The following is a 16,418-nucleotide window of genomic DNA, read 5'->3' on the forward strand; positions in this document are numbered from 1 at the left end:
ATTACTAGTAATTAAAATTGCACAGCTTGCTTGCAATCATATATTAATAGATATTATTTATAACATAACAAGGTATCTGGAACAGAGACCACTCATTCTTCAAAATATTCTTTTTAGTTCTCATTAAAATAAAGATGAAATAAAACAGGCAGAACTTTAAATAGTGTCATATCATTATCATTTATCAAATGTTTCATTAACACTGCAATTATTTCCTGAAAATGAAATGTCGATTTTACAGTAATTCTTTTTACTCTGTTCAGGATTTTGCTATTGTAGGATATGAAATCAACCATCCTGACAAGCTAATATGTTAATTTTTCCACAGGCACAACCTCTAAGGCAACTGTAATTGTGCATGGAAAAAAAAAGTGTCATTATTAGACACAACATATAATTTTCAGATTCTGCAGTTAGACATGTAGTAATAATAGTCCCCAAATGCTTCTTAGCACTGTAAGAATTTACTTCACCTGTGTGCATTATAAACAAAACCAACATAGATTATCATGATTATCCTATTTGATTTTAAATCCAACTGTGCGTATTTCTTTGGTTAGAATTCTTCTATCAGTGAACTTAGCACTCAGTCTTTGACATCTGTCACAAAGAAGGGCTAGGATAAAAAAAATAACCTATTATTTAGCTATTTTAAGAACATGCGAGATGCTTTTAACTTTTATAATATTACAGATGTGGAACATTTAGGCAAACTATCTCACTGATACATGCTGATTTGCATACCAGACCTCCTATTTACTTTAGAAGTAGCCCACCCATCCCCAAAGCCAAGAGAAGTCTGTCTATTGACTTTAGAGGCAATAGATTGGCCAAATGGTCCAAGGAAGTTTATTTAATAAGCAGTGAGTGCCTATTTAGCACAGTTTTGCTGCTTCGTTAAACATAATTCAAGCCAATCAATTCAACTTTTCAAACTAACAGAATAGCACTGTGGAGTAGTTTCCATTTCTCAACAGATATATTATAGAAAGTTGGTTGCACTACCTCATTACTCTTGCTTTGTGAAAGAGCCAGGCTATCATTTGTCAGTTCCTCATCATCTGCATTATTTCTGTTAAGAACTTTACTCTTCTTCTTCTTGGATCCTCCATCGCTAGCTGTGCTGCTGTTATCTTCTTCGTTACCTTCCTCATCATTGTCATCCTCATCACTTCCACTCCCATCATCTTCATCATCCTCATTATCTCCATCACTCCCTTCTTTTCGCAGTGCATTTTTTCCTTTTTTTTTCTCAGGAGTAGGCCGCCAGTCATTGTCATCTTCACTGTCATAATCATCCATATCATTTAGTTCTTCCATTGATACGAAATCCAGTAAAGGCCGGTTCCTGCGCAAATTCCATTTTTTGGGTTCACTAGTTTGCTCATCAGCCACAGCATCAGGTTCAGCTGCTTTCTCTTTTTCTTTCTTCTTTTTGGGCTTTTCTTCTTCATCTTCTTGCTCTTTCTTTTCAGTTTTAATTACCTCTTTGTCTGCTGTCGGCACCTCTTCTTCAGTGGAGCTCTTTGGCTGTTGCTCTTCTACTTTCTCTTCTGTTGGTTCCTCCTCCAAGACATTTTCTTCTGATTCAGTACAGGAACCTTCTCCACTGTCCTTTGATGCATCTTCACTCCCATGACCACTTCCTTCAGAATCTGTTGAGCATATGAAAATTTAAAAAATGTTCCAACACAAATGTACCCCCAAAAATAAAATGTGCTGAAGTTGTTAAACAAAAAAACGATGCAAAAAAAATGATTCCTCCCTCATAAGGTAGTCCACCTATTTTTTCAGTTGGAGTCCAAATACTGCTATTTCAAGTGGCATGTTGAGAATCTGTTAAACATGAGTGCATTTTAAGATGGAAAAAAAAGATGGTAGAATTTATTAAATGAACGTTTAATGTTCCTCTGAACTGCAGCTCATACTAACAGTAAGAAGTAGCACAGAATAATTTCCGTATGAAATCACATCTCAATGAAAGAACATTTAGGTTTTAATTTTTGAGGTGTTTCCTAAATCTTAAAAATATTTGAAATAGCTATCCAACAGGAGAGACTTAAAATGAAAAAAAAAATTAAGAAGTTTATATAACAAGTACTGCTTAATAATGTGGATAATCATATCCTTAATTTCTGGTACAGGTTTATTTTCTGGTTTGGGGGATTCTTTTAACTACAAATATTATTTCACTTATTAATCCCACATAAACTATGACTCATTCAGCACTGAAGCTGCACAACAATGCTTAAATTCTAACCTTATACAATTCAGATGATATTGTTCTGTGTTCAATCACTATCTCCATTAATTAATACTGGCCAATCTGTGCAACAGAAAGGAAGAGGATTCATATGCAGAACCCACAAAAATAAGGCAACCATCTGTACTGTAAAGAACATGTAAAAATTACTGGAAAGGATGCCAAGTCTTAAACTTGTTAAATTTTATCAAGATCATCCATCTTCCATCTTATATTCTACTACTACTTTTCATTTACAGCATTAGTTGCAGCATTACACAAAGAAAAAGTCAGAGAAGACTTTTAAAAAATTAAGTTAAAAAATTAAAAAAAAAAAAAGTTGCTTGATCCAATGGATCAAATGGGCAATGGCTACTGCTTTCAGTTTAAATTTTCAGAGCTATCATCAGCTTCCTGAGGTACTGTCAGATGTTATAAAATAGATGCAGAGAAGAAACATGTTGGTACTCAAACATTTTTTAAAAGTCCTTATTTACTTTACTTACCCCACACACACACAAAGTTACACCAAGTATCAACAAGAGAGAATTTCCATGCACATCCATCTCTTTATAAAGCCAAATAAAGAAACAGTAGGGACAACGCACTAAGTTAAGTAAATTTTGTAAACATGCTGCACACTTGAAACATGCCCTTTATTTCCACCCCACGGTGCTCTTGTCTACAATTGAGCATTAACTCAGTTGTTACATAGGTATGTTGGTTAATTTGGGGTTTTATGGGTATACCTGTATGTAGAAGTGTTAAGTATATGATGAAATTATATAATTATCAACAGCAACAACAGAAAATACATCGGTGCTGCTACTACTGCTGCTCAGAATATTATTGTTATCAAGGGAATGATAGTCCCCTTGCAAGTTGCTAAAAGAATTTTCCTGTAAATGTTTTACCTTTCCGAGAGCCCGGAAAAGAAATGAACACAGTAACAGAAATTATTGTAGTCTTTTGCTCAAAGACTAATTCAATGATTCCCCTGCACCTACAAGCCTTAATGGCAGTAATGGAAGCACAAGCATAATAACATAAGTTTCAAAACAGTAGAATACTCTTTAGGCATGCCTAAGAACTAAAACCAGTATTAACCAGATATGCAATCTAATATATGAATTTTATATTACAATAGCTTTCTTTGGATCAGGAAAGTGTTCATGAGACCTAACAAATACAAGTATGTCAAAGTTAGACTTACTCTAGACATTTGATAAATGCTAAATGTAAGTTTGATTACAAAATTTATTTTTGTTTCTCATTTCACAGGATCTACTGTCAATGTGCCAATACTTACCTCACTGTACAACCGGATAGAGCTTTGTCATGTTAAAATTAATTTCACCAGATTTTTATACTACCTTATTTCATATATATACATAAATATTACACATTGCATACTTAAATACACTCCCCCAGTATAGTTCCAAGACAAATAATATAAGATTTTTGGATGCTTTACTTGTGCAGTTGCATTTCTAAATATGCTTGGATTTCTTGTGAATTAAAGCTTCTACTTCATTTTGGGGCAGAATCTCGGTCTGGGGATCATTTCCTTTCAAAGAGCACTTCAAACTATCAACAGTGATTTTTTACATCAACACTATGGCACTAAGAACACTCCCTAGCTGCCATATGCCATGCAAACAATATAAAAACAGAACAAGTAAACCCTGGTTTCATTCACTTCTCACCTCAAATTCTCATTGCCTTTGACTGCACATTATGGTTTGTATTTTTCTATCTGTAAGCATGTACATACCAGAGATACTTATACTAAGGGATATCTTTCTTCCATTTAAATGCATCCACTGCAATAGGTACTTCTCTAGAAAGCGCTGTTCTGCGATAACAGCTATTTTTGCAGCAGTTCTTCTGTCAGATGCACTTTCAGTTAGGAAGAAGCTGTAGTATACAATTTTCTCCTTGAAAGAAATTCTTAAAGAATGGCTCTTTCAAATTGGCAACCATATCATGTCATTCCCTATGGGACAGAAGTCAAGCTATTCTCAGCAAAAGATGGGGCCAGATACACTGTCAAACAGTGAAGAATATAGAGTTCCACTGAGAACAAAAATGAGAGATAGCAGTTGGGAAAGAGGCATCATTTACTTCTGTACAACTTGTAGCTGTAGCTGTGTAGCTACTGCTGAGCACAGCAGCGGGTGGCAGTCATATCCAGAAGGGGTAACTGTGAGGAATTCTCCTGTACACAACATTTTGCTCCAGAATTAATGTTAGGAAAAGTATGATGAAGGTAAACAAAGGTGACACTAAACACCACTTCGCTGCTTTCAAATACATACCAAGCACAAGACTGAGGAAAGCTACTACATTACTGAAATCACTACAGCAGTTAAAAAAAAAAAAATCCATCAGGGTTTTTGTAGGGCCATTTAAAAAGCAACTAAATGCTCTACCCTATAATTTTTTTTAAACATTCTAAGAAAATTCATGTATATGGAGAGCAGGGGCTAAATTATTACAGCACGTGACTACTCACAGAAGACTGATTCTTCAATGCAGTATTTAGTTTAACAAGCAGCTCTGTAAAAAGCTATTTTATCGATCGTTTAAGTGAAGTTTGAAGGATAAGCTAGTTCCAAAACATCAATCACTGGCTCAATTTTGGTCTTCCCTCTTATGCTGGCAAAGCCTAACCAAATCCAGATAGCAGAAGAGAAGCAGCTGGCACTATGTGGAGGTATGGCAGGATGCTTCACAGCACCTTCTTTTGGAGGGCAGTAACAACAACAAATATTGGCTATAGGAGAGGTTAATTCTTTGGGAGGTGAAAGCAGATCAGTTACGATCACCCTGTTCCGCAGCCCCTTACCCTCTTTCTCCCAATCAGAGGGCAGACAGTGAATCTTTTGATTATGTTAAATTCCCTGTTTATCTTTGCTAGAAGCCCATGTTACACATCACACAAACCCCCCTCACCCATGTTGCTTGCATCCTGACAGACAGGAAAAGTGCTGGATAAACTGCCTGGCCACAACAGCCTCTGCCCATAAAAAACTTTCTTTCTTAGAAGAACAGCTCCAAACTCACAGAATCTCCTTTGCACACGGGTAAGAGAAGCTGCATTTCCAACGTATTTGAACTAGAAATTGCAATTAATTTTAAATACCTTAAGGAAATGTTCAAACCAACTAGAAAGCTCTGATTTTAATAACTAGATGTTAAAAGAAAAAAAAGACAGGGAAACTTCAATGATACATGAAAAATACGAATTTTTAAATTGCCAAAGGCAATGTTATGTAAGTGGCAAATTTCTGATCACATTTGTCTATTAGACTAAAGCCATCAAGCTCCACTATGCTAGGACTGATTAGCACACAGCTGCATGGAAAGCAAGAGTGGAAATGGCTTAACACTTCTCTTTGAACATAACTTCAAATAACACAACCTAACGTCAGTTAAGTTTATGACACTGGCTTTCTGTACTATTTTGCAGAGTGAGATGATATGGTTACTGAAGTATTTAAACCTTGGTAGGCTATTGGCAATTCAATATTGTAATGCTGGCAATTAAAAAATCAGAACTGTTTGAAGGAACATAGTTATCATACAGAATAAAATCAAAGCTGATTAAGGTATTTCTGTTCTTTGGAGAGAATTTCACTTCTAAAACAAGAGTTGAGAAAAAAAAAAAAAAATCGAACTGAACACAACGACTGGGCAGCCCAGGAAATGAAACTGATTACTCTTCTTTCAGAAAGTATTCAGTTTAATAGGAGAAAAAAGACAGAAAGACATAAATTAAAGTTATTTAGTAAGCAGTTTCCTCACTTCTACTCCTCAATTACATCACACTTCAGCAGACACCTACTCAAATTTGAAGTGTTCAAAACTTTACGTTCTCAAATGTGCATTAAGTCAGTAAGAATTGCTTCAATTTACAATGCTGTAACATGGGTGGAATGGGTTACCCTACCTCCTGAACTCAATTGACATTTCCCAGCTTCAGAGCCTTCATCTGTTTTTACTGTTATAAAACTTCTCTCATTTGGATGAACTATTACATGTCCCATGCCTTCCCTCAGCAAACTTGCAGTCCTGAAGTAATCCACACAATTGGATTCCAGTACAACTTATTATGTAGTGAGCTTGAACATGTATTTTTCCCAGAAACGTCCATGAGCTCATGAGCTTTGTGTCTTTTAAGAGGGATGTGACAGGTAGGAGACTAAGTCTCTGAGCTACTGTAACAAGTCTCTGCTCAAGAGACACTTGAAACGCGCCATCCTTAATAAGCAGAGGTGACTGGATTGCTAGTGGACCATCCCACCAAGTTGGAGTTAATAAAGCTCAGAATGCTCTCCATGCACCATAAAAATGCACAAGAGATGGACACATACATGCACAATAAGAGGAGATGCAAGACAAAAGTAGAAATAGTGTAGCTAAGTAGAAGACCATGAGTCCAAGTAGGCATCCTGTCTCAGCACAGACTGAACAAGCAGAACACCACTGAACAGGTCAACAATGGCTCTCTAAGGGACATGCTGTAAAAGTAAGACACAAAATGTCACAGCACAGGAAAACAAAGAAAAACAATGTTATCCCATCATAAAACCCAACCAGCCCAGGCACTGAAACGAAACCCTGGATGGCTCTTAAATTACTCCTCTGCTGTCAGATAACATATGGAAGAACAGAAATCTCAGCATTTCCAAAGAAAACGCATGTTCAAAATGCCAGTCAGCCACCCCAAAGCACCTTCAAGTGGTAGACACCTGTACGGTAACAGATCTCACTTGGGATGAAGATAACCCAAAAGAACATAATGCCCATATTTTTTACCTCCTCAGAGACAAAAAAGACATTGGCAATTCCATTCAGAACCATGCACTAAGGTTGCAATGTCAAGTCTTCAAAAGATTTTAATTATTAAGTAAATTATCAAGTAATTGCACAACGATTAGCTATTCAATATTTCCTCTTACCTTCACTGTCTAGTGAAACATCCCACAAGTTCATTCTCAAAAACAAAACTGTTAGTTTCTTTATCAATATTTCACTAGTGTTTATCACTATTGCCTTTTGGTGCTCTGCAAACGTGCCTTTACATCAGAATATCCTTCACAGGAAAGCAGCAGTGGAACTTTTATTGTACTAATAGGAAACGAATTACAGAAAGATATTTGCAACATATTTCCAGATCAAGTCACTGCTTTTTCAAAATACCTAGTGTATTCATTTACATAGATTGTTACATGCTTTAAACAGAGCTCCTACTGGCCTCAATTACAGTAACAGTATGTGGCATTTGTGTAGGTCATGTTCCATGATCAAGAGATCAACATTAAAAAAAAAAAAAAAAAAAAAGATATTTACACGTGCCTCTAAAATTTAGGTCTAGGAGATGTGCAGCAGAAATAGTGACAGAATTCAGCTCTTGGAGGCAGAATTTAACTCTACTCTTCTTAGTTACGCTAAGGAAGTTGCTCAGTCCTTACATTTACACATCATTCTTGATCAGGGACCAAGATACATAAATTTCACTGCATCATTTCAGTTTTAGTGTGTGAGCTGCCTGAAGTGACTGATTTCAGTGATGAAAGAAGGGAGAAATCCCTGCTTTGGAATCCTATTGGGAATTACCCTACAACTATACACTGGTTTCTGACATCACTGCTGCACTCAGTGAATTTAAAAACAAAACCAAACAAAACCAACAACAAAAATCACAAAGGATGTTCTAATTAATTCAAAAGCAAAACTTCAAATAACTAGTCTTTATTGTGAATCATATTATTAAAAAACTTCAGTTGAGTACATTAGAGCACCATCATTTCAAGTCACACAGCGGTATTCTCTGACTCCAACTGGACGTTGTTTTTCATTGATCTCACTTTAAGACTACATACAGCACTCCTATTAGGAAACAAAATTTTGAAGATGTTTATAAGTAAAGAAAATATACAGTACCTTAAAATAATGGCACTATTACTTTACTATGTAGAAACAGTGACAGAGAAGTTTTAAGAATTACTTAATTCAGTAATGCAAAGCCAACAGACCTGAAAACTATTTTCATTAAGTAAATTTGCAATAATATAACTGTTCTAAAATCAGTTTCCTTAAACAGATGTTACAATTTTTCTTTAGAGTAGAAAAGTCAATAATTACCTGTTGGCATAACCTAAACCCAAAAGAAAATAAATTAACTACACTGTAAGTAAAGGGCATATCCCCTTCAGAATGTTTGTGGTAAAAATGGATGTTGGGTGATTAGAAATATTTTCTGTAATGAAAGAAAACTTTATGAAGGCATCAGGACTCTGAATACAGAAATTCAGAAATGATTATTCCTTTCTGTACTAAACACCAATCATAATCGGTGTTCTCAAACCCTTACTGCATCACATATTCCCAGAAATATGAAAGAACAATGAACACACATAAAAGTTTAAATGTTCAGGATTTAACCCTCCTAGACTTGCACATTATCATCTACTACCACATATCACTTAACATCCTAAAGCTCATACATATGGATGCAACATAATCAACAGGGAGTAAACAACTTCAGAACTATTTTAATTCAGTATTTAAATAGTCTTTGAACCTATAGGTGTCTTTTTTTTTTTTAATTTAAAAATTGCTACATATATCTGCATTTGTGAACCAAATAAAGATACATTGCAGAGCTGTGGAATTACCATACTTACAAAATCTTTCCGAGTCATAAGTAGACTTTATAGTCATTTTCAATGTAGAAAAACTTTCTTCTTTCTGTCACAGTTTGTTTTTTTTTATTGATTTCCCTTAATAAACAAATTGTGCAATGAAATTCTGAATTCAAACAAATACTAAATATTGTACATATACAGACTGATTTGCAACAGGCTGTACAAGGAGAGATCTCTAACATCACTGAAAGAAGAAACCCTGACTGTAATGGAGAATTGCACATTATTCTTTGAAGGCTAAATTCCCCAGTGAGCAAAAGGAAAATCTGTTTTCTATCAGCAACAATCCAGAATATGTCTAGTACGGGTGCTTGCGTATGTACACACAACATTTTTTTAAACATACATACATATTTTTAAATGATTGATTTTATTTTTCATATAAAGGGACTTGTGTTTATATTTATATATGCAAATACATATATACATAAATATGCATACAAATAAATAAAGTCCCTTTATTTCAGTACCTCTACCATCCAAATCTGAATGGATTAAGTACAACCAAATTTAAGGTTTTTTATATGAACCTCATTTAAAATCAGCACAGACATCCTATTTCAAACATACTGCAGCTATCCAAATAAATTGTATGACACAAAAGAACTTTTCATCCACTTTAAGAGTTTAGACATTTAATAACTTCATATTAATACCTTCTACAAACCCTCAAAACTTCTTCCTTTCACAATGAAGAAAACCTTTGAATAAAGTGTAAAACTCTTCTGTTTCAAAAATCTTTTCACTTAATCTTATATTTTATTAAACAGAACATTAATTTTTCCTACAAGTATATCTAGGACCTGACGTGTCAAAACAAAGCTATATGAGACATAAAACCACAAAAGAGTAACCAGAAAAAAACGTTTTCTAATTAAAACTTGTTTTTTTCTCATTATATAGTTGTTTCCACGAAGTGTTACTCTATAAAGAGAACTCCCATTCAACTTCCTCAAAACGCAACTGAAGTTGAAACGCTCTTGAGGCTAGACAACTGTTCCCATATGTACATATGCATCCTAAAAGTCAAAGAGGTTATCAACTAAAAAAGTGTCCTCCGCATCCAGACAAAGTTGAGTCAGGAAGCTCTATTCATTACTTTTAGATAATGATTAATTATCTTTAATCACGTAACATATTGTTCTGGATTATGTGTTCATGTCCCATACTCCATTTCCAATTCTCCTTTCCCCTTTAAACCAGCCTATGCTACAATTCAAAAACAAGGATGTTTTCTTTAGTAAATAAAGGCCACTTCCTCTTATGGCAACTTTTCATTACAGTGTAACTACTTAATAAGAAAAAAATAAAAATACTTAAAGCAAAATTTAAAAGGTAAATTAACCCCCAAAACTTTACATAGAATTGTTAAGACAACATCTTTCCCTTAAGCCACTGCAGCCTGCTTCTGCCAAACCAGCCAAGGAGAGTATGGCTAAGTTGGGGAGGAAGGTGGGGAAGCATTAGTCTACACCGTAAAACTGGTACAGGTGAAATGATCATTACGCTTTTCTTAAGTTCATTAATAACGAAGACCTTGCCAGATGATAAAATGTCTTTACATGGAGATGGGGAATATCTTTGCAAGACAAATTCACATGAAAACATAAATCTGTGTCTCCAGTGCAGAAATGAAAAACTGAAGGTATTTGACAAGATGTCATAATGCTCCCTTACATCTTTTATATATATATATATATATGTCTTTGCTCATTTCCCCGAGCACATGCCAAAAAGCATCCTGTGTACAACTTATTCACAAGCATGGTCCTGCTCCTTCCCCCTTATTCCACTACCCCCCTCCCCAATGTACCTGAGTTTTATTCATTTAATTTTAGTATCTTTTTTATATTTTCAGTTTCTGTGGAAATTCACTGCAGATACAGGAATCTGCATACACAGAAAAGACTGCAGAACAAAAACACTCAGAGGCAAGCACTTCCTTCTGGTATGAAATGTTTCTGTACAGCTATCAGAGCAGACACGCAAAGTTTGTCTATTATAATAAAAACCTGAACAGATCATCATTCTACCTAAGATGTTCACTTGCTGAGTGGAGTTAACCTTAAGAAATTAGGCGGGTTCTTCAGTCCAGAAGAAATTATTGCCCAGGCTAAATCAAAGCAAAATGGCTTTAGGGCAGTTACTCCAATACTAAAAGAAGTGAACGGTTTAAAGTTATCATTAGGCTGAAGAAATGAAAAGCAATACACTTCGCTAAGAGAGTCAACACAGAAGATGCTCAAATGCTTCTGCCAAAACGTGTTTGTTAATTAAGTTTTCTGTTGAGAAAAAAACTATTTGCAATTGAAGTAGTATACAGATCCCTCGTTTAATCAGTTGTTTCATATCTGCAGCATGAAAATTTCCTGTTATGCACCTGAATCAGTTCAAGCGAGTCCAAGCCCCAATAGTTCACTAGCCCCATCCCATCTCCCTTATGTTAAACGAGCAACCACACACCAAAAGCCAAGAAAATTCTGAAGCAGGCAGACAAACACACACATTTACCTGAAGCATCTCCAACTTTAAAGTCACTGTCATCAGAGCTATCATAATCTAAAGCCTCCAGCAGCGAAGCCGCCAAAGGCTTCACCTGCCTCCTCTTCGAGCTGCGGTCCACTGCGGGGAAAAAAAAAAAACAAAAGCAGAGTGTTGCTGTTAGCTGGCACAACGCGCGGCACCGGGCTCACACGGGACGAGCCGGGGGCAGCCCCCCGGCACCCCACACCGCACCACGGGCAGCCGAGGGCGACCCCCAGCCCCCCGCCCGCTCGGCTGCCGGCACCAGGCTCCAAGGGGAGGTCTCCGGCCTCGCGGCCCGGCACCCCCGGGAAGGGGCGGCCAGAGCCGCCGGGCCCCACTTACTGAAGACGGCGCCGCTGCCTCGACCCCTCGGGCACGGAGCCGCCGAGCCCGGCCCGGCCGCAGACAATGGCCCGGCGCCGACCCGGATGCGCACCCGCGCCCGCCCGCCCGCCTCTCTGCCTGCCGCCGGCACGGCGCATGCGCGGCCTCGCCGCGTTTGCGCGCAGCGAGGTGAAGCCGAGAGGGGCGGCGGTGCCCGCAGTCTGCCCGGCGGGCGGCCACAGCCTGTGGGGGTACGGGGAGACCCCGCAGTCAGGCCGTGATGCCGGGTGCCGTGTTGTCGTGGGCATTCACCTTCAGAGCCTCGTGGAGTGGGAAAACGAGTTCAAAAAATAAACATAACTCCCCCCCCAAAACACCTTGCTCGGTTCCCCCGTGTGGAGATGAGGCAGTGTAAGGCTGCTTTTGTTACAGAGCTGTGCTTGGAGCTGGGTTCCCTCTGGGATGGATGCACGCGTTGTGTTCGCACCCTCACGCCTGCACTCCTGGCAACTGAAGTAGGGTTTGTAAAGTGCACAGCCCGAGCTGAGAGCCTGTGCAGCATCCACAACGGCTCTGCCCGCATCCCCCACGGATGTTTCTGCAGGCCAACAGTCTTCTCGCTATTGCAAAGTACAAATTAGCACATGCATAGTACATAATGAGTGTTGTTATAAATGAAGTCTCATCTCAATCTGAACTTAGTAAGATTTATAAAAGAAATATTTATAAAAGATACAAAAGGCAAGTGAACGGCGCTGGGTGTGCAGGGACTCTACGTGCCACCAACACACACACACGAACATCAAACATTCTAAATACACAGAACATTGCTTTTACATACTAAACCCGAGTATGCCTATACAATCAGAAAAGGTAACAAACAATTCTGTAAGTTCCATGACTTAACAGTCTCTATTTTCCATTCCTTTTCTTGATTACAAACAAGTCTCCATTTTCCATTCCCTTTGAACAATATGTCTTGCTTTAAGTTGTCAAGCAACTCGGCCTTCGGGCCTTATGTATCCCGTTCTTCCCAGATCGAAGAAAAGCATATCCATCTCCTTTTGAAGGCCAATAGGCCTGGGTCAAAAGGCACATCCAGGTCACTAGGGAGTGTAACAGCAAAGGCCTTCGACAGTGGTAGCAGTGGAGGGGTCGATGGCGTAGCAGTCGGATCAGTAAACAAGCCCGCAGCTCCCTTGCTATCTGACAAACCACACGTTTCTGACTGTGGCCCCACATGGCTCTTTAAAGCCTCAGAGACTTTTCGCCAGATGCCGAGCAATCCCACTGCAACCTTGTCGTTTTTAGTTGCAGAGTCCCACACCTTGTCCTCAGTTTGGTCCCATATTTCAGGATCATAAACTGATTGTTAATAAGGAGAATAAGCTGTAAGGTTACCAGGACAGTCTTTGTTCCTAAGGACGTATGATTCCCCATAATCTGCAACTGCTTACCAGCGAGGGGCAGTTGTGTGCGCAGCTCCGCTTCTCTCAGCTTGAGCTTCTCTCCAGCTCCAGTGCGCCCATTTCCAACAACTTTCTGTACGACCTTCTCTGAGCGGTTTGCTGAGTTTGACGAACCTATCTTCATGAGGCGATCAATGTGCCTGTTCCCATCATGGTCTCCGTTCCACTAGCCTGTTCCTTTTCATTCCTTCTTTTTGCTTCTTTATTGATGACATAACTTCATTATATCATGTTGCCTTATTTTATCTTGAGGACAGGCTCCGCTTTTATACCCTTCTCCCCACAGCAGTTCTTTTCAAAACAACTTTTAATTGGTCAAACAACTTTGCATATAACAATAGCAAACACCCAGAAACTTCCATGCCTTAACGCTTGGAGAACAAGCAACCCGAGACTGCATGGAGTCTCCTAAATCACCCTTTTTTGTTCCCTCTGAACTCTTTTACATTCCTGATGGCCTCATCATTAAGAGTCTAATGTTATCATTAACCACAGGGCTTTCCAAACCCCATGGCCACACTCCCACATCTCCCCCTTCTTTATTAATATCAGCCATTTTGTCGACACAAATTACCACTCCATATATAACAGGTGTATTAGTCTTTTTTTACTTAAGTACACCATACTGATGACTGGTTAGCCTATGATGTCTTTTTCTGCTTTCAGAAATTTGAAATACTTTAAATATGTATATTTTTTTTGATTTTGAGTACAGTGGAAGGAAAAAAAAAAAATCCAAGGAAAATGTTTTCTCTGTGTCCTTTCTGTAACTGAGTTTCCTACTTTTTTTAAACACATTACCACATCATTACTTGGTGTGTTCACACCTGTTCCCTCCACTGGTACTTTGGCTACATAGCCTGAGTGCACCATGAACACCTTTCCTGTTCATGTTCTGCCAGCCCTACCTAAATTAACTATCTACCCATGCAGTCTAGTGTTCCCTGCTTCCCTGTTCCCTTAGGACATGTGTCTTAGATTTGCATGCCCAGAGTGTTGTTTGTTTGTTTGTTTGTTTTTCCTTTAACTGGCATCCCCATCCTACTTTCTCTTCACACAAAATGTCACTCAACATGACACATGGGGGGCTCAGCTCTTCATTCACACTCTTCAGCTCCATGCTCAAACACACAGCAGCAAGTTCTGCACAATCTCCTGCTTGCCAAGGTGACAAGCCCCTGATCCTGTCATGTACATGGTTTGGGACAACTCAGAAGGACTGCAGGTGGAGGAATTTTAGATTCTTTTACATGCAAAAGTAGAATTAGATGATTGACCTGAGTGATCAGTTAAAGTCAAAGCTGAGTGTGAGCAGCTGCCAAAAGGAAAACGGGAAGCGGTCAGTCCAAAATTTCCCCTTCCTCCCCCCTTGGATGCATCCTTAAAAATTGGTCTAAATTTGGTGGTGACTTTATGACAAAGGGTAAAATGAGGCAATATTGTGATCACGTATGGCCTCAATATAAACTGAACAATGGGGAAAAATGGCTAAAAAAATAGATCTTTGAATTATAATACTATGTTGCAATAGATGTTATTTTGCCAGCAGGAAAAAAAAAAATGTCACAAGTATGTTAAAGCTTTTATGTCATTCTATCTGGATCTGAAAAGTCACGCTGAGTGCATATTGTGGGAAGATATTATGCTATGCCCTGAAAATAAATGAGGGAAAGGGAACAATAAACCCCCTAAAATTTATGCAGATCTAGAACAAGAAGAGGTTCAGTTATTGGTACCCTTGGCATCACCACCATATAATCCAGGGGAGAACTCAAATGTTTCTCCTGCTTCCAAAGCTTCTGAAGGGACATCAGAGGCCCCTCCTGAGGCATGGATTTCTGAGGCTCCTGTGGGGACATCACAGGGCTTTCCTGAGGCTCAGGCTTCCACTACCTCTGTGCGGACATTAGAAGCCTCTCCCGAGGCCCAGGGTGATTCCAGTTTTAGCCCCATAGCACATCACACACAACAGAAGACGAGGCCTGTTATCCAGGCTCCACTAATTAAGGCGGTGGGACCACAGGGAAAACCTGTTTTTGTTCATGTTCCTTTTACAACATCAGATTTGTTAAATTGGAAACAAGGCATTGGATTTTATAGGGATAATCCTGCAGCAATGAACCAGTTGTTAGAGACTATTATGATTACTCACAACCCAAACTGGGGGGATATGCAAGCTTTATTAAGCATTTTTTTACTGCAGAGGAAAAGACAATGGTTTTAGAAAAAGCTCAGGAAGAGGTGAGGCAGAGGCACCCATGAGGAGAGGCAGAAGAATTAGTACTGATTAAGAAAGATTCTAAGTGGGACCCAAATACCAGCAGGGGTCAGCAATTGATAGAACAATATCGACAATTAATCCTGTATGGGATTCAACATGGGATACCAAAACCAAATAACCTCTCTAAATTATATGAGGTCCACTAGGGCCTGGATGACAGCCCGTATGCTTTTTTTTGAACATCTCTGTCAAGCAGCCAGAAGGTGGATGGATCTAGACCTGGAGGACAAAAAAAATAGGAAAATGCTTCTCATCCTGTTTATATAGTAGTCGACCCCAGACATTAGGAAGAAGCTGCAGAAGGTAGAGGGGCGTGCAGGAATGTCAGTCTCACAGATGACTGAAATAGCCTATAGGGTTTACAAGAACTGAAAAGCAAAGAGAGAGAGGAAAAATTAGAGGTTTTTGCAGCAGCTATAGTAGGCATACAGGGAGGTTGTCGGAGAGAAAGAGGTAGAAGTAGAGGTGAAAGAGGAGAATTTGCAGGAAGGCGAGGGCAAGAGGAGCAGGCAACGGAAGCACAGAAGACTTCTCACTTGGGCTCCAATCAGTGTGCGCTCTGCAGGAAGGAGGGGCACTGAAAGAGGGAATGTCCACTGAGAGGGAAAATGCAAGCAGGCAGTGAGGAAAGAGATTGTGCTTTGATTATGCTGGAGGACTCGAACTGATGAGAACCAGGGGATGAATCTCCAGTTTCCCCAGCAAATCTCCTGGTTCCACTGAAGCTGGGGGGAGAAATAATTAATTTCCTTCTGGATACCAGAGCAACTTATTTGGTAGTAATAAACTGCAAAGGACCTTTAAGTAAAGTAAAAATCCTGATCAGGGTGACTGGGAAGCAGACTTTGAGACCTTTTTTACAA

General features: G+C 38.8%; 1 protein-coding gene across 6 annotated transcripts in view; it reads right to left on the reverse strand.

Moving 5' to 3' along the window:
• PHF14 (PHD finger protein 14) overlaps positions 1-11,984 on the reverse strand; it is a 163,511-nt gene extending 151,527 nt beyond the window's left edge. For all 6 annotated transcript variants that reach the window (XM_072033614.1, XM_072033612.1, XM_072033613.1 and 3 more), the window contains exons 1-3: positions 11,824-11,984; positions 11,467-11,577; positions 1,006-1,655 (exon numbers count right to left, since the gene is read on the reverse strand). In XM_072033614.1, the coding sequence (XP_071889715.1) occupies positions 1,006-1,655; positions 11,467-11,577; position 11,824 (762 nt within the window). In that variant the 5' untranslated portion in view covers positions 11,825-11,984. The remainder of the gene's footprint in view (positions 1-1,005; positions 1,656-11,466; positions 11,578-11,823) is intronic.
• Positions 11,985-16,418: the final 4,434 nt, after the last annotated feature.

Source organism: Anas platyrhynchos, chromosome 2 (assembly GCF_047663525.1).
Source record: "Anas platyrhynchos isolate ZD024472 breed Pekin duck chromosome 2, IASCAAS_PekinDuck_T2T, whole genome shotgun sequence".
Lineage (NCBI taxonomy): Eukaryota > Metazoa > Chordata > Aves > Anseriformes > Anatidae > Anas > Anas platyrhynchos.